General features: G+C 44.2%; 2 protein-coding genes across 2 annotated transcripts; both read left to right on the forward strand.

Annotated features, from left to right (window-relative positions):
- The first annotated feature begins 5343 nt into the window (after positions 1-5343).
- Positions 5344-6954, forward strand: LOC146623953 (ribosomal biogenesis protein LAS1L-like). Its single transcript, XM_085363544.1, has one exon. It carries the CDS (start codon positions 5344-5346, stop codon positions 6952-6954), a length of 1611 nt encoding a protein of 536 aa, XP_085219670.1.
- Positions 6955-10268: 3314 nt separating this feature from the next.
- LOC146623954 (fatty acid synthase-like) lies at positions 10269-13181 on the forward strand. The gene is made up of 5 exons (XM_085364866.1): positions 10269-10413; positions 11090-11301; positions 11432-11530; positions 12593-12844; positions 12972-13181. The coding sequence occupies exons 1-5, from the start codon at positions 10269-10271 to the stop codon at positions 13107-13109; spliced, it is 846 nt and encodes a 281-aa protein (XP_085220992.1). The 3' UTR covers positions 13110-13181.
- Positions 13182-22466: the final 9285 nt, after the last annotated feature.

The raw sequence follows: 22466 nt of genomic DNA on the forward strand, positions 1-22466 counted from the left end.
TTGTATTTTAAATTTGAGTGAAGATCCTAAATTGGCCCCCACTCTTCACTTTGAGAAAAGGCTAATCTGTCTTATCCCCACATGAGCACAGTCAGATATAATACAGGCTTTCACTCAGGAGCAGGAAGGCTAAAGGCTGTTTAATGTTTGATCTAACTGTGTCAGACATTTGCGTTCTCACGTGCATGGACAATATCTTGAAAACTTCAGAGCTGCAGTGCATGTGTAAAAGTGGTTAGAAAGCAGTGCTTTAACACAGGTTTTGTCTCTTTGCGTAGCTGCTCGGTCCATCCAGACTCCCCTCGATATACAACAGTGATGCCAGCAACTCAAATACAAGCTCTCTCCAAGTGATTCCTTCATCATCAACATCTGCATCCATGATCCATTAGCTCAACAGCAACATCTGTCAGCTGTGCATCCAACTCGGGGGAATCGCCTGCTGTGCTCAGCCAGTGGGCCGCAATTTCTGTGCCTTGTTGATGGCCTCGCTGTATCCTGTGCTGGAGAAAGCTGGTGAGGAGACACTGCTGGTGAGCCAGGCGGCGCTGAGCTCCATGTAGGACATCAGTAAGGCCTGTGGATACACTTCCCTCAAGGAACTGATCAATGAGAACTCTGACTACCTGCTTAATGACATATCACTCAACCTTCAGAGGCTCAGCCAGCATCCACAGGTAGTTATGAGGTGTTTTTGTTTTTAGCCCAGAATGGACACAGAAATGAGTGCTGGAGGGTTTACCCGATTTCCTTCTTTGTCTGCTTAAGCCTGTGCGTCCCTTTCAGTAAGTGATTTGAATCCATCTGACATTCAGAAGGTCGTGGTAGAGCATATCGTACGAAGGCAAGATGTCAAACACATCCAGTCCCAGGTTAGACTCCGTACCTTCTCCGGTAAGGTTCCCAGACCTAACAACAAAACTGATTATGACACGTGGCGCACACAAATTAACCTGCTCCAAAATGACCCCAGCATGTCCCCGCTGCAAATATCCAGAAAGATCCATGAGAGCCTGCTCCCACCAGCAGCTGATATAGTTAAAATGTGTGACTCACAGGTGCTATAGCGTACGGCCACAGCTTCACTCTGAGCTCCATCTCCATAGAGTGCAGACAGTGATATCTGATACTCCTTAAGACACAGGACAACAGTTTATTGAGATATTGTATTTTTTATTTCATAATATGTACTCCAACAACTCAATAGTTCTTCCCCACCTGCCTCAGGTCGCCTCCAACCTTTTTAAAAAAAACAAGCGCATCCATGCTCACAGGTGTACACATGGGTGATCACACCCACAAACTACACCCTTTTTGGCTCCTACCTCAAAGCACACTGTGTTCTGTTGATCTTATGTGCTGCACAATAATGTTTAATATTTAGTATTTACTGTCATATTCCCATATATCATTGTGATGCTGTTTATTCTATTACTCTTGTTCTCTTCTGCTTGTTTTCTTTTTTCTTTCTCAGCAGGTGATCCAGGTGATCGATATATGCATTTTTTATTTCTTTTTTTTTTCTGCTCATTCTATTGGTTTTTGTTTTTTGCCCTTCTCCCCCGTCCCTCTTCTCAGCTGTTTCTCTTTCCCTCTTTCTTTCTCCCCTTCTTTCCCCCAGTCAAGTCTGTCCCGTATTCAGCAAGTGAAAATAAAATAAACAATAAAAGGTGAATCAAATGGACCATTACGGCAAGGCTGGGATGGTCAATTTGGTAAAGTAAATCCGTTGGGCATCTTTCTTTGCCTTTAGACAACAATTCTGATGGCAAAAGAGCCAAACGGGACAGGCAAAAAAAAAAGAAAAAAAGAAAAAAAGAAGTGGCTTTAGATCTGACTCTTACAGACAGGCATGCATGTCTCAGGGTGATTACACACTAACACATTGTGATTAATCACACACATTTGTATACATTTTATTAACAAGATTAAAAAAAAAACACTATACAAAATGTGTTTTTGTGACAGGCCGCTAGTAACAAAGTGCTTAAAGATTTCAAATTGGTTCTTTCCCAAGTTTTCTGTTATGTGTACACATATTCCTTGAATTAGGTGCTTTTTAATTCTCCAATAATGGTCAGTGCAAAGTGTTTACACAAACAAACAAACAAACAAACAAACAAACAAACAAACAAACAAACAAACAAGTGTTTACACAAACAAACAAACAAACAACATTACTCAGAAAATGGTCAGGTACAAGAACTGGATTAAAAAGGATTGGAAAAAACAGATAATGTCCAATGAAATACTTCAGCGTGTGGCTCATGACTTTTGCACAGTACTGTAAATGTTATTAATAATGAAAGATATAAAGATGTAGCTTTCCCATTTTTAAAAAATTCCCATACACATTATTCTTTTCTTCTAGTGAAGGTGCCTCCTCCTTCAGACCTTAGGATAACTAATTTCTCAGACAGTGACATCACGGTGCGCTGGGAAGCTGCAGATGATGATGATGTTTCTTACCTCATTAAGTGGATCTCCCTAAGTGGAGGCGACCTGAGGCAGGTGGGGAAGAACTATTGAGTTGTTGGAGTACATATTATGAAATAAAAAATACAATATCTCAATAAACTGTTGTCCTGTGTCTTAAGGAGTATCAGATATCACTGTCTGCACTCTATGGAGATGGAGCTCAGAGTGAAGCTGTGGCCGTACGCTATAGCACCTGTGAGTCACACATTTTAACTATATCAGCTGCTGGTGGGAGCAGGCTCTCATGGATCTTTCTGGATATTTGCAGCGGGGACATGCTGGGGTCATTTTGGAGCAGGTTAATTTGTGTGCGCCACGTGTCATAATCAGTTTTGTTGTTAGGTCTGGGAACCTTACCGGAGAAGGTACGGAGTCTAACCTGGGACTGGATGTGTTTGACATCTTGCCTTCGTATGATATGCTCTACCACGACCTTCTGAATGTCAGGTGGATTCAAATCACTTACTGAAAGGGACGCACAGGCTTAAGCAGACAAAGAAGGAAATCGGGTAAACCTGAGGACAAATCTAAGAGAACAGAAAAAGGAAAGGAAACTTAGCTTAGAACCATGCAGCGCTACAGGAGACGGCAGCACTGCAGAGGTGAGGACCGGCACCTGTTTGAAAGAGACAAATGCACACAAACACACACAACAACGAACGAGAAACAAACACAGAGAGAGGAAAAAGTGGTTATACAGAACTTGAGGACATTACCTACATGTAACTATCTAAATAATTATAAGTTTGTTGTGTTTTCTTTAACAATGTCAGAAGGAGAGAGGCACTGAGGCACATATGTTTTGGGCAAAAACATTTTTTAATATTAAAATACGAACATTTGTAGCAAACAATTGACAAATTAGCCATTCCAATGCAAAACTTTCTCTGCCTGTTAAAAAAAGAAGATAATCTTCTCACAAACTGGTGTTTGATTTTGAAACAGGAAAAAAGTGGAGAAACAACTGAAAAGACTAATATTTGAATAAAACCTGAAAGCAAGTAAATACTTTCTATGCTGCCTTATGGTAAACTTTGGTAATATTGATAAAGAACAACACTGGCTGATGATGAAATACATTCAGCTGGCATGGTGACACTGCCAGTATAACCTGCAGGGCTGGACTGGGACAGAAAATCGGGCATTTTGACTACAGACCGACCCACCAGGTATTAAAGCCATAAAGCCTTTGAATGAAAACAAACCCTGTTGTGACAGTGATGTACAGTCTTTTTGGTATATGTATGATTTCTATACATTTTACGTCAGATAAAAACTTTGGTTGTAAGATTTAGATAATTATTTAATAAAAGCTAGATATTTTAAATGAGAATAGGAAAGAAAAGTATTTCTTTGTGCCCCCTTTCCCTGTTAATGCCCTACCTGGCCCCCTGGCAAAACTTTGCTAGACCCGCCCCTGCACAGTTACCAGCTGTCAGCTACATAAAAAAGGATCCTGGTGGGTGGTCTTCACGTTTCCCTCTCACCAGATATCCAAACCGACATCATGACCAGCAGCTTTACAGCTGTGGCTCCAGCAAACATCAGCTGATACTAGAAATTAATATTAAATAAATTCTAACAACAGCCGATCAAGCTTAAACGTGCTGCTGTTGTTTAGCGCGACATCTGCTGGTTTCGTCTTTCTGGCGCAAAGTGGGCGATAAACAAACAAGAGAGAAAAGCCGATCAGCTGATCATCGATCAGTTTCATGATTGAAGTAGCAACAGGAGAGGGAGGATGAGAGAAGAGGCAGCTGTGCAGCGTAAAGACAGAATAAATCCAGCTTTGTGTCTTTTTCCATTCTAGCTGAAGTTCGGGACAAACTGCGTCTCTTCTCAGCTCAATACGAAACGTGTAATATTTTCTCTGATTGAGGGACCATTCCATTTTTTTAAGGAGCCGTTGGCAACTCTACTAACTAACCTTATGAATAAAATAAAGTTCACTATCAGTAACATCATAGCAACCGAACAGCTGTATAAAAACTCCAAGCTGGCTAGAATGCAGTATGAGTTATTGCAACTGACAGTAAAAAGTCAGCACAACGAAAATAAACTCCACCTAAACTTAGTTCATATCTGACCCAGATAGACTGCAGGTCATAACTTCTTACCTGAAGTTCAGTTCACCTGACACTCGGACTGGCGGCTGCCTCGGGGCTCTCCTCCTGCCTCCCCTTCCCTCATCCACCTGCTGCCTCTGTGGAAGCCCCGCCATAGCCACCACCAAACAACGGAGTTATTTCTACACATCGACCTGCATCTGGCCAATCCACCACCTCTCATTGTTCATGCCCTTACAAAAATAAATAAAAAAGTTTCCTGCAGTGACGTCTTTCGTGCTTGGCTCTCCTACCTTTGCTAACGTGATGCACATAGCGCAGAAGCCGATGCTGCATTCACTTACACTCGGATATCTGAGCGTCACCGTGAAAACATAATCGGACATTTGATATTTGATTGAATTTTATTGTTTTGCCTTTGGGGTGGCACCTGGGGTGGCCAGTCTGGTTGGGGGGGTGGCCTGTGCCCCCCCAGGCCACCCCGCTGGACACGCCATTGACCATAGCCAAAGAAAGCTCGTTTATGACCAGCATCATGTAAATAAGCGCTCTGTAGAACCATCGCTCCATCCTCCAATCCAGCAGGTGGCGTCAGCGTGCCCGCAGGGTGAACGTCAGCCACAAACGAAGCCGAAGAAAACGTTAGCGTCATTTCCTGGTTGCTGTGCGACAAGCAACTGTAAAACTCGAAGCTCTGAACGCGGTCCTCTGTCATATAAATCTGCGAGTGGTCTCTGCGTGAGGCGAGCGGCTTTTCCCGGTGAGTGAGAGATTGAGCGTGAGGTCCGGAGCGCGCACAATGAATAAAAAGGGCTCTGAGAAAACACGCCATGTGGTAGCCTGGCTTAACAAAGCGGAGTGGGATCAGGTTCGGGACTACCTTTACTCGATGGACTCCTCTCTGCAGAGGTTTGCGTTAGAGAGGATATCGGCTTGGAGGGCCAGGTACGCTAATAGTTTTCCCGTGGCCGTGGACTGCACAGCAGACCTCGTGCGCTGCCAGGTGCGGGACCGGTCCGGACAGCTTACCGGAGATGACTTGACCCTGATGTACGGGACGGCCCTGGTAAGATTTGTTAATCTTATCACGGATCGCCAGCAGGGGAGAAAGGCCCGGCCGCTGAGGCAACTGGCTGGAAACTTGAACATCCCCGAGTGGGTGGTGGATCTGAGGCACGAAATCATGCATGGGACTCTTCCTTCTTTGAAATGGTGCCGAAAGGGATGTAAGGTGGCCCTGGAGTGGCTCCAGCAGGAGTTTTGGTCCAGACAGCTGGGAGGAGGCCCCGATGAGCAGCTCGTTGCCAGGCAGAAAGAAGTGGATGCCTGCAGAAACGCTCGGGAGCTGCTGATCTCTTTTCAGAAGGACCAGTACCAAGCTTTTGATGATGGGTCTCCTGAAGACAAGGGGAAGAGCTTGTGGCAGGCCCCCTTAGCAGACATGAGTTCGTTGCTGGGTGAGATCAAGCAGTTTGCACTGGGGTCCAGGGAGCTGTTGATTGATGTGCTGCTGGAAGACGGTTTTCTTGTTCCTACCATGGAGCAGCTGGAAGCATTAGGCTGTGCAACATCTGACAGTGCCAGTCCCACTGAGCCCAGAGTCCCACAAACCTTCCTGCGCTTTTGGCTGCCCCTGCTAAAGATGCTTAACTCTTCGTCTTTCATTCACCTCTTCCTGGAGAAGCTCTTTGTGGAACTGAAGCTGCTCAGCAAAGAGCCCAACGGTCACAGGTGTTTCTATATTTCTGCATGGATTTCAGAAGTCTTCCTCTGCAACAACAACAAAATTGAATATCATTTTGAGACAAGGTTGCAGAAGAAAGCCAGAATGAAGGACAGGATTTTCATCGACCGCATCAAGCTGAGGTGGCAGCAGCTTCTCTCTGCATGTCTGGATGCCCCCTGCATCAGCACACCTCACCTGATCCAGCTAGTCCTGGATGACATGGAGCATCCCCCCCCTCAGGAAACCAGAGAGAAGCTGTTCCAGCTCTGCTCCATCTACACACAGACAGAGCGCTCAGAGGCCAGCACATCTCTGCAGCAGCAGCAGCCCATATATACTGTGAGTATGCTGCTGGACCAGATGCAACACTCCTCACCGATGGACTCGGAGAGAAGTGAGGAGCGCAAATGGGCAGACGTGCAGGCTGAAAGAGCACTTGCCCTCAGAGGTTCTCCGTGGCAGGTGTGCACTGATAATGTCACATGGAAGAACTATACCCTTGGTAAAGTTCCTGGACAGTCGGACGACCCGTCGGGCCTCATGGTGGACAATTATTCGATAATGACTGTGTTTGACCAGCCAGTGGAGCTGGAGAGCAGCGCGACACGTAGCAGCATCCCCGGGGCCTCGGCTCCAGCCCCGCCAGCTGAGGGCCTCCTCTGGAGCAACAGCGAGCTCAACTAACTGAAATGTGGACTGAAGCTTTTTTAAGTTACTTGTGTTGTTTTTGTTACTTGTGTTATTTTTTGTTTTATGTTAAGCACAAGATTGTTGTTGTTGTTGTCATTCCAGCCTCCGCTGACTCTTGTTGTGCTAGAAGCAGTTTTGAAGCAAAAATACAATATTCAGAAGACAAAATGTTGTGGAATTTTAACCATGAGCACAGTGCAGGTTCAGCAGTTGTGATTGTTTCTGTCCAGTCGAGCTCGTTAACTAAACATGTTGGCAGAAGCAGAAATAAAACTTTCAGAAGACAAAATGTTCTGATTTAAAGAAGGACCAAAGGAAGGAAAGCATAGGTTTTGATTAAGTCTGATAAACTAGAATTATAATTTATTGTTACATTAAAAGGAGCAAAATGAAATAAAAAGGCTATATCAAAAACAGGTTATAACATAGGAAATGTGAGGTTTTAAAATGAAGTTAGTGTCAGCGTTTTAAGAGAGTGGTAAAATGATGAGTAACGTTGAAGAATATATATAAATACAAGTCTATAAGTCAAGAACATAATTAGGATAAGGCTTTTGATTAAAGAGTCCCAACTATGATAAGTTAGGGAGATGCAGGAAAAGGTGTTTTGTTTCCTTTGCAGAAGATCTCGGCGACCACAGGGGGTGAGGATCCTGGAGGCCCGAGGCCGGATGGACCACAAGAGAGGGTCAGAGCGAGGACACAATGTATTGCGACCTCTGGTGTACCAGAGGTCGAGAGAGGGAGTGTGGAGCAGGGAAATTATTTTACTGCTATTGTTAAATAATCGTCATCGTCACCATTGCATTAATAATATAATCTGCAGCATTGATATTGCATTCAGAGGTTTAAACAGTGTGTGTCTTTCAGAAAGACTAAGTTGCAGAAAGTTTGCATTAATGAAAGCAGAGTCTAAGTTATTCTGAGGAGCAGGTTAGACGAGGCTATTTGATGAGCCTCTGGTCTGGTGGAAGGTCAGAAGTGCAACGGGTGAGATGAGAGAGCATTTGAGGACGACATATACACACACACACTTAGTTAGAGAGAATCATTTATAGGTGAGAGGTTAGTTATGTTTACTCGCAACTGTGAAAGAGGAACAGTTTCTTGTTGTCTCGGCAAGAAAGAGGAAATACCTGGTGTGAATACGTATGAATGGACGGTGACTGGACGGACGAACTGAACTAAGGTTGGACCAACTGGACACTGAGGTAAAGACTGGACTAAGGCTAAGCACATGACTGATGACTGTTCTGTTTTAAGTTCATTTTCATGACATAGATTGGATCATGAGTGGGGAAAACTGAGCATTTTTAGTTTTGTACATTATTTTGACACATGAAATGTGTCAAAATAAAGGGGGGATTTAAGGTTTAAGTTGAAATGGGTTTAGGATCATTTTAGGACTTTTGGGGTGTTTGATGATTTAGATATGGTAAAACTGAGGCAGACATTGTTATTTTCATGTTTAAGTTGAAGGATTAAAATGAACTGAATCCTGGTTAGAAGATAAACTCTTTACACACATAAAGAGCATTTAGATTAGGGCTGAACGATATATCGCATTTGCGATAATATCGCGACATGATCAAGTGCAATTTTCTAACCGCAAAGGCTGCGATTATACTGCGATTATATTATACAATTCATGGGCAGTATATTCACAGCTGAAACCAGATATTTACATACACTTTAGGGAAAAAACATAAAAACATTTTTTTTTTCTGTTAAACATCAATTTAGAGTGAACTTGCAACTAGAAGATCACTGGCTGCTCTCTGCCCAGCATGGAGGTCACTGCAAACTCTCGGTACCTCAGCAGAGCTGGCAATATCATCAAGGACTACTCTCACCCCAGCAACCAACTGTTTGAACTATTACCGTCAGGCCGACGGTACAGGTCACATAAAACCAGGACAAACAGATTCAGGGATAGCTTCTTTCCCAGAGCTATCACCGTAGTAAATAAGAACAAATACAATTGAACCTATTCCATACCGTCACTGTCATTATATTATGCTGCTATTCATACTGTCATTATATTAATGCTGCTATCCTGTATATATTGTACAAACTATTGTTTGAGTACTTACGATTGTTTTTTTGTACTTTTTATATTTTACATTTATATTTATTATTGAAACTTGCACCAAGGGAGTGGCACTCCAATTTCGTTGTACTCTGTACAATGACAATAAAGGCTATTCTAACTTGTTTTGTTTTAGATAAATAAATATTGAAATATCTTTTGAATTAGTTAAATGTCAGAATATAGAGAGAGAGCTGTCTATTATTTATCACTTTCATCAAATTTAGGAGTACATATACACTAAGTTTATTGTTAATTAAGAAGAAAACTGCAGATGATTGCATTCTGATCTTAAGCAGCCTCTGATAGGTTAGTAGAGTCGGATTTTTTAGTAGAGTCCTCTGTCCTCTGCTGGATGTGTTGGAGAACACTTTCAGCCCTCTGAGGACTGCATACCACTGCCTGAGCCAAGCCAATGTGCCACTAAGCTCCAGCCAGTGTCCACACTGCCAGAGGTCTCCACACATGCTGGTTCGGTGTCTGTCTCCGCTGAAGGGTCAGAGGAACCCGTTTGAGCTGTCTGTCTCGGCTGGAGGGCCCAAGGGGCCCATTCAGCCACCTGTCTATGCTGAAGGGTCAGAGACCTGTTCGGCCTCCTGTCTCCTTTATAGTCGAAAAAGATGTGCTCCTGGTGCACTGGCCATTGCTGCTACTCAAATCGAGCGTGGACCTGGACCTCCAGCAGGCCCCGGGGACCTACGTCACACCTTGCTCTTGTCTCCCTTACAGCTGAAAAAGGTCCATGCTTGTGCCCTGGCCCTTCTGAAATTCCCTCTCCATTTAGCCGAGGCAGTGAGTCGGCCTCCTGTCTCCCTTACGGTCGAAAAAGATGTGCTCCTGGGCGCACTGGCCCTGCTGCTACTCACATCGGGCATGGCCCTTGCCCTCCAGCAGGCCCCGGGGACCCACATCCTCCCCTGCTCTACTCCCCCACTAGCTTCTTCTCCTGCAGTTACCCTCCACCACATATCCAGCACATATCCAGCTAACCCTAACCCACTACAATTCGTCCTGATTGTAGCACAAGTGGAACCAATAAGCAGGATTCATTGGCAAGCAGACAACCAGTTCCAACTACTGGGAAGAACCAGTGCGATGCATTTTGTGGTACGCGTCGTGGTAGCTCCTGCTAGGATTTAGGACAGACCTGAGGCTGATGAGAAGGATCTGGGTGTTGCAGGGCCGTCCTGGCTGACACGGCGCTGCGTGAAGCTCTGGGATGCTGCCTCTGGACTGGCACACTGGGGTGGTGGTTCCCCTGTTTAAAGACTTAGACCTGAGCGTGTGCTCCAACTGTCACACTCCTCAGCCTCCTCTATGCCAGGGTGTGTCTGTCAGTCAGGCCTCTGATTCAGGAGGAAGCAGTTTGTGTCCTGGTCATGATCACTGGAGCAGCTTGTTATCCTCTCGACTGCAGGGTCCGTGGGAGTTTGCACAACCAGTCTACATGTGGTTTGTGAGGCTTCTACTTTTGTAGGATCTTCATCTTACAGTACAAAGAGCCTTTGCTGCAGCTGTTGTTGTGTTTTGGCGCCTCATGGATAACTTTTCATGTCATTTGAGTTTCAGGCTTGTTGGTGTTGCTGAGCTGTGTGCATCGTCTGCGTGGGTTTGTCAGCATAATGGGGCTCATATTAAAATGACTTTACAGTCACAGAGAAAAACTTTAAAACACAAAATCAACACTTTGAACCATCGTGGAAACTACGTGTCCTTACTTGTCATCAAATGATGAGTGTGCGTCCTCACCAGGTGTCACAATCATGTGTATCAAAACGTGTGTAACTGTTAAACAGCAAAATGTGTTAAAGCTGAAAGTCTGACTGTTCAAAGGTGAAACTACAAACACTTGTACATATACAGCTCCCTCCATAATGGCCTGAGGAAAACCAAAGACCTGATGTGATTTCATGTTTTCTTTGTTTCACAGTTTAAAAGTTTGTGGTTCTGTTCTCAGACCTTTGTCACTCACATGTTGTGCATCAGCTGTTTATGTCACTGTGCAGCCAAACTAACTCCCCTCATGTGTTTCCTTTGCAGCTGCTCCTCTGGATAGCATTGAGTCCCTGGCTGCCTACTACGTGAGCTGCGTCAGGCAGGTGCAGCCGGACGGCCCGTACAGAGTCGCTGGATATTCTTCTGGTGCCTGTGTAGCATTTGAAATGTGCTCTCAGCTGCAGACCCAGAATCAGCCTGTGGAGTTCCTGTTTCTCTTTGATGGCTCACATTCATATGTGGCAGCGTACACACAGGTCAGAGAAACACTCGCGCATCTTTATTTCATGTATATGCTGTATAGCGTGTGTGATGTTGGTTTTGAAGGATGAGCTCTGGTCACATGATCTGCATGTGAACAGGTTTAACTGTGTTTTTGATTTGCAGAGCTACAGAGCCAAGCTAACACCCGGCAACGAGTCTGAGGCTGAGACTGAAGCCTTGTGTGCCTTCATCCAGCAGTTCACTGGCATTGAATACAACAAGGTATACTGTCTCTGACCCACAGGTTCACACACAAGTATTCCTTTATGTGGCATCAGCGTTAAAGGCCACACAACCTGAGCTTTTGCCTCACGGCGCCTGTAAGGTAAAGATGGTGACTGTAACACAGTCTGGAGCTGCTGTTCCAGCACAGTCTGTGTGTGGTGCAGGTTTGACTCAACAATGATGTGATGTTTGGAGCTGTTATGGAGACTAAAGTAAAACATGCGGTTAAATCAAACCTTCGTACAGTTTCTCACTGAAAGCTGACATTTGTAACTCCTGAATATCAAAACATCTTCATTTTGCATTTTCATATACATAAGATCTGTGATGTTCATTAATTATGTGTCACTTACTTTTCTGAAAACAACAATATGTCACGGTGCGGCATGGCACACCGTGGAAGGAGTGGGGAAGGAGGACCCAGGCGCGGTGCTCTACGTATAGACAGTGTTTATTTACAGAGGGTGATATCAAACAACAATAAATCCCCGTGTTTCTCCCCAGACTCCCGTGTCGTGTCCTCCAAGTGCTCTCTGCTCCCGTGCCTGCACTCCCGGTGCTCGCTGCTCCTTAAGCCTTCCACGCTCCTCCTGCGGGAAACAATAGCGGCAGCAGTCAGGACACTGAACAATGGCAGGCATACACTACACGACCAAAACCTAAACTGGGTAACTAACGTGGAGTCCCAAGCAATGATCCCGCGTCAGTGGGCGCTCCAAGACTCTCTTAAGTAGCTCCCCCGACGAGGCCTGATCAGCAGCAGGTGTGTGGCTTCGGGTGTGGCCAGTCCCCTTGCAGGGCCACACCCTCCAGGCCTGACGCCGCCTATAAACAAGTGCTCAGCCACCCACACACACACACACACACACACATATACACAAGCACAGGGAAGGGGGAGCAACACCAAAATACACAACAATAATAATAATAATAATAATAATACATGACTGCTCAGGGATCCTGGGTCGCCCAGTCCCAGGACCCTGACACAATATCTCCGCGAGCACGCGGTAACGTTTGCTATGAACTTACAGTCGTCTCCATGGTTACATCCTACAGCTTTTGGAGACTCTGCTCCCGCTGTCAGACCTGAATGCACGCGTCAGTGTGGCCGTGGACCTAATCACCTCCGCTCACAAGGACATCGACCGAGACTCACTGCACTTTGTAGCCTCCGCCTTCTACTACAAGCTAAAGGCTGCTGATGCATATGTACCTACTGCAAAATACCACGGCAGCGTGAAGCTGCTGCGCGCCGAAACCAGCAGCGAATATGAGCAAAACCTGGGAGCTGACTATAAGCTCAGCGAGGTACCGATGCACATTTACATCAGTCTGTAGTACTTATCTTCACTGTGCGTGTGTGCGCTTGTGTGTGTTTCTATAAACTCTGTCTGAGCCTTCCAATGTTCAAACTGTGTACTGCGTCTTTCTTCAGGTCTGTGATGGCGAGGTGTCGGTCCACGTCATCAAGGGAGATCACCACACTTTCCTAGAAGGCGCGGGGGCGGAGTCTATCAAGAACATCATTCATAACTCGCTGGCTGAGCGAGCTGTCAAACCAAGGGAGGGTTAAACATCCACCGTCTCTTCACCCTAATTCCTCAGCTTTCCCCAAACTAGACTGTAAATGTGTCGTTATAGGAAGTGTTTGCACTGCTTATGTTTACACGCTACTGTTATCCTAATATCCCAAATGTTAATGGTTAGTGAACCAGTCGACATCCCATCATCTCACAGCTCCATCGATTCCAACTGCAAGTTTTGTTTTTTGTTGCCATATGTTGTTGTTTGCAGAAGTTCATCCCACAACAAAATAACGTGGTTAAAAAATTAATGTAACAAAGTAACAAACACTGACACATTGATTGAATCCTGAATTACATAACATCACTCAAATTGGTGTTTCTGCTCATGCAGACATCAGTAGACAGGCAAACGCGCTGCGACCAGCCTGATGAGCGACTGTGGAGGGAGGGCTGACCCTGCAGCCGTGTTTCTGCACACTAACTACTCGTAACACAAGTTGGAGGCATTTCTTTATTTTGTGATATTTGTTTACTTTTCAGTCATGTGACCACACAGTCATCAGTTACAGTGGCAACCAGCAAATGTTTACGTTGTCAATAAGTTCACAACAAATTAAGTGTTTCATAAACTGTGTTTTAACAATGACACTCGTGTTACTGTAATTTACAGACCAGTTATTTCACTAATTCAGAAGAAAAACTGCTTCTCTTCATGATGGACTGTGTCAAACACACGCTGTTGTTCTGACAGACGCCTGTGACAGAGGCGTCGCTAAGGACCAAATGTGTCTCTTCAGAGGTTAATCAGAGATGTGAATGATCACTGTAACAGTGAGATCATATTTACTGATGTAACCTCTGAGAAACTGTTTCCTTTTAAAGGCTTTGGTCCAGAGATCTAAAACCTCAGCAAATAATCCAAACCTGAGTACAACAGCTGGCCTGAGACCTGTGATTGGGTCAGTGAAGGAAGCTGCTGATTGGAGATGAATGTGCTGAGGAGTCACAGTACGATGGACGTGACAATAAAGGCCTCTGTGTTTTATTGTAACATTTCTGTTATGTTTTGTAGGACTAATAAGGGCCTCAACAGTCGCTCAGTGTTTTCCTTCATTGTAACGAGCCTGTCCCGTTGGATCTATGATTCCTGTGCTTTTGTTGTCGTTACTATTTCTGATCATTTATCTTGTAAATATAGTTTTTGGGTTTTGTTTTTTAGAGGATGGGTCAGTTTATCAGGGACTGAAACACAAATCCTGTTGGCCCAGAAAATTCTTAGTCGCTGTTGGCGCCACCCGACCGTTTAGTTCAGACCATTAAAGTAACGACTGGTTCTATATGACACTTTTCTACATGCAACAAAGGTGGTGATGGAAGGAGGAGAACAAACTTTTTTGTCTGTATTTAATAGCACAATGAAGACCAGACAGCAAAGCAGGGAGGGAGAAATAAAGGGCCTCAGGTCAGAGTTGAACCCGGCCGCAGCATTTACCCCATGACCAGGTGACGTGGTCACCCGCCCGACCCTTACGCACAGCAGTATTTCACTTCAGCTACCAGGAGTATGTGGGTCGAGCATGCAGACTGAACTTTAGCTGCATGTTAGAAAGCCGAGTTTATGAATGAAGGCTAGAACAAATGTCCCGGCTGAAGGAGGAGGGGCTGCAGAGGTGTATAAACACAGGTGGGCGGGGCAGGGCTAGTGTGCAGGATGACTCAGTGACCTACACTGACCCGTGTTGGTGAACATTTTGTTAAAGTTAAATGTTTTCAAGCTGACAAGTAAATTATCCAGCGAGCTAAGTTGAGCTGACCGACGTGCAGTAAGGTTTTCATGCTCTTCACTAACAGCTGATCGCTGAGAATATATCAACAGTAATAATGTCCTGTAATTCCCACGGCTCTGTATGTCACACCTGCGTATGCTTCCCCATCACATTCATCACCTGTTCCTCTGGTGTCTCTGATTGGAGCACGCAGGTGTGTGGAGCAGAGTGAAATCACACACCTAATGCTGTTTTATTCAACCTGGATCTTGGAAGTTTTGATTAACATCAGTGTCAAACATGAACTAACTCTTTGTCCCCTTCAACATTACATGTTGTTTTTTGAAGTAACAGGTTCAGTGATCTTAAAAGGCTGCGGTAACGTGTCGCTGATAAAACACTGAGTCATTTTCAAATTATTCACTTTAGTTCAATTCAGCTTTATTGTTTTATGTGAAAGTCTCCATCCTGTGTCCTTCACTTATCTTTATCCCAGGTGTGAATTGTTCACAGGACTTAAAAGAAGGACGTGTCTGTGGAAAAGGCTCCGGCCAACCTAAACTCCTCCCTCATCAGGACACAGAAGAGCCGCTGAGGCAGCGCCTTGGAGTACGCTGCTGGTCGCGGCACACAGGTGCGCAACAAGATCTCCCGGCCTGCTGGAGGAGGGAAGTCTGGTACTCTGCTGCTTCCCCCAGTTTGCTTCTTGTCAGATCCCAAGTCCTCATCGACGGGCGCCAGAAGGGCAGCCTAAAAGGGCAAAGGTCAAATGTTAGCAAACAGCAACCGATTCTGAAGAAATGTGCTGTGTGATATTCAGAAGTACTGTAACCCGAGTCTCCCACAGAGACCTGATCCAGACTACAGCTCACAAACACAGCTCCTCTACTAACACCTCACTGCAGCTGCACGCTGCTGATCCTGTCTGTGATTAGAAATGATTTCAATAAAGTAAAACAGAGGCTCGTTTTCTATGAGCGTAAACAGGGATCTCTTTTTCAGTCTCAGTGTAACAAACGTGTTTACTGAATAAGTCTTTCAGTAAAAATGTTTTTGTTAATTCAGTAAAATCTGCAAAGATGACTTGTACTGTTGGCAGCAACAAACAGAGACAACAGAGTGTGGGACAGACAGGAAGTCAGGACACGTCTATGTGCTTCACAGTGGGACTAGAACATGAACATTTCTACACACACCACAGGCAGCAACTGTGCAAACCTCCACGTCACCAAAAACACCCTGCAGGTCCCATCAGAGCAACGGCAGAGAAAACAGATGAAAGGTCTGTTAGAGAGAAAAACGCTTCGCTGCTTTCTTACCCGTATGACATCAAAAGGGTTTTGTTTTTTTAATAATAAAGGCTTCATGTTTTACAGTTAAAGGTAAAGCTCATGCAAACATGCAGGCTTATTTGTCTGATCAATGCAAAAGTTCAAACATGTCTCTTTCAAGCCTCATTATCAGCTGAGATCATAGTAAAGACACAGACAGGATCCTGATCCATCTGTTCTTTATATAATTACTGTTTTTACTGTAATGTAGAATATCATGGACATAATACACAGACTGCAGCCTAAATACTGCTAAAAACAGCCCTTTTTATTTTTAAGGTTTCACGTATTAACCTTTTATTATAAAAGTCACCTGATCCTTAGCAGGTGTGTATACAGAAATACACCAGGTCATTATTTAAGCAAAGCGAAGCCAAACTGCTCCTGTGTGACAGATGAAGTCCACCTTTAAACAGCATTTAGATGCTGCTAATGAAACTCGATTAGTGGCAGCACTGGTCTGTGGGCTGGGGACACTGGTGCCACCAGTACAGCGCGCACTTTTCACAGCGCCACCATGTGGACCAAACTGTATTCTGGGTCAAACCTGATGTTTTATCATTTACACTGAACAAAAATATAAACGCAACACTTTTGCTTTTGCTCCTGTTTTCCATGAGCTGAACTCAGAGATATGAAACATTTTCTACAAACACAAAAGACCCGACACTCGCAAGCAATGTTCCCTCTAAGCTGCGCGCGTACACAATTGCGCACTGCTGGCACGGTCTCTGCACAGAAAATCTGCGTTGCGCGCACAAAAAAAAAAAAAAAAAAAAAAAAAAAAAAATTCACCTGAATTGAAATTAAAATGAAAACTTTAACAATCCTGTTTTGCAGTGTTAGTCAGTGACTGGCTGCTCCCGTATGGGATTAGAACGAGGCCACCTTATCCCGTAGTCCAGCCAATCACGCGATTCACATTCGTATATACGCAGCTAATCAACGTCGCTGTCAGGCTCTGACGCGTCCTTATGCGCCGACACCGGTGTTTTAGCAAAGCGGCTGATGTGGAGTGAAGCCACGTTAATGACAACGTGTACAACCACTGGAGATGTGAGCAGGACCGACGGAACAACTGACGGGAAAAGTGTGGACTTTATACCAGAAAACGCCGTTTTCACCGTTTCTTCCCGCAGTAAATATAAACAACGACAGTATTCAGGAAGAAAACCAAACATTGCAGATATTTTTATCATAACTCTGGTTGTACGCGGCCGATCAACACAATTTAAAAACTGGTATAAAGTCCACACTTTTCCCGTCAGTTGTTCCGTCGGTCCTGCTCACATCTCCAATGGTTGTACACGTTGTCATTAACGTGGCTTCACTCCACATCAGCCGCTTTGCTAAAACACCGGTGTCGGCGCATAAGGACGCGTCAGAGCCTGACAGCGACGTTGATTAGCTGCGTATATACGAATGTGAATCGCGTGATTGGCTGGACTACGGGATAAGGTGGCCTCGTTCTAATCCCATACGGGAGCAGCCAGTCACTGACTAACACTGCAAAACAGGATTGTTAAAGTTTTCATTTTAATTTCAATTCAGGTGAATTTTTTTTTTTTTTTTTTGTGCGCGCAACGCAGATTTTCTGTGCAGAGACCGTGCCAGCAGTGCGCAATTGTGTACGCGCGCAGCTTAGAGGGAACATTGCTTGCGAGTGTCGGGTCTTTTGTGTTTGTAGAAAATGTTTCATATCTCTGAGTTCAGCTCATGGAAAACAGGAGCAAAAGCAAAAGTGTTGCGTTTATATTTTTGTTCAGTGTAAATGATAAAACATCAGGTTTGACCCAGAATACAGTTTGGTCCACATGGTGGCGCTGTGAAAAGTGCGCGCTGTACTGGTGGCACCAGTGTCCCCAGCCCACAGACCAGTGCTGCCACTAATCGAGTTTCATTAGCAGCATCTAAATGCTGTTTAAAGGTGGACTTCATCTGTCACACAGGAGCAGTTTGGCTTCGCTTTGCTTAAATAATGACCTGGTGTATTTCTGTATACACACCTGCTAAGGATCAGGTGACTTTTATAATAAAAGGTTAATACGTGAAACCTTAAAAATAAAAAGGGCTGTTTTTAGCAGTATTTAGGCTGCAGTCTGTGTATTATGTCCATGATATTCTACATTACAGTAAAAACAGTAATTATATAAAGAACAGATGGATCAGGATCCTGTCTGTGTCTTTACTATGATCTCAGCTGATAATGAGGCTTGAAAGAGACATGTTTGAACTTTTGCATTGATCAGACAAATAAGCCTGCATGTTTGCATGAGCTTTACCTTTAACTGTAAAACATGAAGCCTTTATTATTAAAAAAACAAAACCCTTTTGGTGTCATACGGGTAAGAAAGCAGCGAAGCGTTTTTCTCTCTAACAGACCTTTCATCTGTTTTCTCTGCCGTTGCTCTGATGGGACCTGCAGGGTGTTTTTGGTGACGTGGAGGTTTGCACAGTTGCTGCCTGTGGTGTGTGTAGAAATGTTCATGTTCTAGTCCCACTGTGAAGCACATAGACGTGTCCTGACTTCCTGTCTGTCCCACACTCTGTTGTCTCTGTTTGTTGCTGCCAACAGTACAAGTCATCTTTGCAGATTTTACTGAATTAACAAAAACATTTTTACTGAAAGACTTATTCAGTAAACACGTTTGTTACACTGAGACTGAAAAAGAGATCCCTGTTTACGCTCATAGAAAACGAGCCTCTGTTTTACTTTATTGAAATCATTTCTAATCACAGACAGGATCAGCAGCGTGCAGCTGCAGTGAGGTGTTAGTAGAGGAGCTGTGTTTGTGAGCTGTAGTCTGGATCAGGTCTCTGTGGGAGACTCGGGTTACAGTACTTCTGAATATCACACAGCACATTTCTTCAGAATCGGTTGCTGTTTGCTAACATTTGACCTTTGCCCTTTTAGGCTGCCCTTCTGGCGCCCGTCGATGAGGACTTGGGATCTGACAAGAAGCAAACTGGGGGAAGCAGCAGAGTACCAGACTTCCCTCCTCCAGCAGGCCGGGAGATCTTGTTGCGCACCTGTGTGCCGCGACCAGCAGCGTACTCCAAGGCGCTGCCTCAGCGGCTCTTCTGTGTCCTGATGAGGGAGGAGTTTAGGTTGGCCGGAGCCTTTTCCACAGACACGTCCTTCTTTTAAGTCCTGTGAACAATTCACACCTGGGATAAAGATAAGTGAAGGACACAGGATGGAGACTTTCACATAAAACAATAAAGCTGAATTGAACTAAAGTGAATAATTTGAAAATGACTCAGTGTTTTATCAGCGACACGTTACCGCAGCCTTTTAAGATCACTGAACCTGTTACTTCAAAAAACAACATGTAATGTTGAAGGTAGTGATGTGACGTTCTGTATCGAGGCTTCGGAGCGTGTGTCGAGTAATGGAGGGGGCGTTTCCGCGAAGCGCGTATCGAGGCTTGCTTCATTTATGGGAGGAGCTGAAAATGATGACGTCCGAAGCCTCGCTGCCCGGCTGTACCACGTGACTGGTTCATGAAGTGGTTCGAACTTTGCCGCGAGATATGACAGCGATATAAACCCCTCAGACTTCATTCAAAATGTGGGTGTTTGATGGAGAGCTGCGGTTAGTGAGAGTTTGGAGACAGTTTGGAGGTTTATGAGAGTGAGGAGAGAAAGTCAGGAGAGAATGGAGCCAGCTAAGAAGAGGAGGATGTCCTCCCCTGTGTGGGAACATTTTGATCTTATTCCTCCCAACAAGGTATGTAAATTTCTACAGAAGATGTATTGTCATGATACTGATGGTGCAATACAATTTATGTTGAGCTGTCTTGACTTTTGTACAAGGTGAAGTGTTTGCTATGTGCCAGGGAGCTGGGATATAACAACAACACCTCATCCATGTTTAGGCACTACAGAGCTTTGCATGAGAATAAGGGGAACACCGATTGTGGAGCAAGACCAGGTGAGCCATCAAATGCCATGATGATATGGCATGCCGTAATGTTACTAAATGATATAACAATATTATACAACTGTAATAAGTTACGTGTGTGATATTTATATTTGTGCTTTATCTTTATTGTCTTTCCTCAGGAGAACAATCTCAAATAGATGAAGACCTGGTCAGCATGGTGATTGAGGACTCACAGCTATTTAGCATTGTGGAGGACAAAGGATTTAAAAGATTTGTTAAATCATTAAATCCTAGCTATGTTCTCCCCACTAAAAAGGCCATAAAAGCAGTGAAAATTTAGTTTTTACAGAATAAAATGTGAACAGGCAAGACTGAGGCTCAAAGCCTCAGTGTGTAGCTGTCCATACCTCAACGTTACAAAAGCACAACTACTGTCCACACCCCAACCACACCTCACCTCACAGTAAATGATCATTTCCATTTCAAGCATTTCCAAATGATCATTTTCCATACTGCCACTATAAATACACACAGTACACTGCCATCACTACAATATACATGTTTTACACACTCCTTTTGTTGTTGACATTTACAGGCTGTGTGCAAAATGCCACACTCTTCAAATTCATGCCAGCTATTATTTTTACGTCCAGTAGGTGTCCTGCTAGAGCAAATGAAGCTTCATGAAGCTTCGCATTGGGGTGAACCAATTGGATGAAAAGCTTCAGTGCTTCATGGGGCTTCATCTGCCCATCACTAGTTGAAGGGGACAAAGAGTTAGTTCATGTTTGACACTGATGTTAATCAAAACTTCCAAGATCCAGGTTGAATAAAACAGCATTAGGTGTGTGATTTCACTCTGCTCCACACACCTGCGTGCTCCAATCAGAGACACCAGAGGAACAGGTGATGAATGTGATGGGGAAGCATACGCAGGTGTGACATACAGAGCCGTGGGAATTACAGGACATTATTACTGTTGATATATTCTCAGCGATCAGCTGTTAGTGAAGAGCATGAAAACCTTACTGCACGTCGGTCAGCTCAACTTAGCTCGCTGGATAATTTACTTGTCAGCTTGAAAACTGTTAAGGTTCAAAAATTGAGGAAGGGTACAAGAGGTGCTCGAAGAATAACCACACTGGTCCGGCCGGGTGAAGTCAAACGAAGATTTTAATTCACACGTGGGAAGATCACTAGAAACAGCAATTGATCTTCAACTTAATCAAAGCATTAAACAGATATTTATACCGTCAGGGCTTAAATTTAATGACGCCCCTTCAACGTCACAGATACATTTTATACATAGATCAAATCAAAACCACAATGACTTTTGACACCGTTTAAAAGAACAATTGTCTTCTATGTTCATAACAGGTGCTTCCTGTCACTGCCGGATGCTCGCTTGTCATCCTGACACCTCAGCAGCAGTTCTGCGACAAACTGCTCTTTTTGCAACCCCAGCAAAACATGATTAAACTTTCACCTATAAATGATTCTCTAACTAAGTGTGTGTGTGTCTGTGTGCTAACCACAATTGCACCCTGTTTCACCTCGCGACTAGCTCCTAACCTCTAACCAGACAGAGAGACAGAAGCCACTCTGATATGTAACAACTGAGACTATGTATGTGTCCTCTACTAAATAAATGTTTTAATCAAGAACCCCTACTAAAAGCTTAATACAAGAATATGAACATATAAAAGATATTAAAATGAACTGTTGTGTAAGCATGTACTGCAATTCCTTCTATGTTCTAGTTTTCCCTCAGCATGGATCATCTAGACACTCTCACTAGATGAAGCTCAAAACCATTAATGAACCTGAACATCAACTCAAATAAGCACAGATATGCAATATGTATAAAATAGTTATAACTGCACCTGGAATACAAAGTTAACATCATCATAAACATCTTAAGGCCATCTTAAAGCTATCTGTTACATTGTTAAAGCAATGATCATACTGCAGATTATATTATGCTGGTAAAATACTTTTTGTTCAACCTATGTATACTTTTTGTTCAACCTATGTATCGACCTCTGGCACACCAGAGGTCGATACATAGGTTGTTGTTCACTCCTCAGTCCACTCGACTACTTCCAGATCCATCATCGGCATCATGGACATAGGGGCCACCGCCCCAGGGTCCACTGCCTTTACAATCACCTTCTCTACCAACCTTCGGGCACAAGGAATGAGACAACAACCACAGGTCACCAAAATACCCACCAATACAGATAGAGAAAACATAATTGACAGAGCAAACCCCTTCCACTTTCCGAACACTGAGGTCATCCAGCTCTCCAGCGGGTTGTCAATTCCCGAGTGGTCATGCATGGTTCTAGAGAGACTCTTTAGCCCCTCCAAGGCTCGCGTCACCGAGCCATCTGGAGCAGTGTTATTCGGGATAAAAGTACA

Source organism: Diplotaxodon limnothrissa, linkage group LG10 (assembly GCF_057381915.1).
Source record: "Diplotaxodon limnothrissa isolate DT_005_m linkage group LG10, D_limnothrissa_male_GT1.1, whole genome shotgun sequence".
NCBI classification, from domain to species: Eukaryota; Metazoa; Chordata; class Actinopteri; order Cichliformes; family Cichlidae; genus Diplotaxodon; species Diplotaxodon limnothrissa.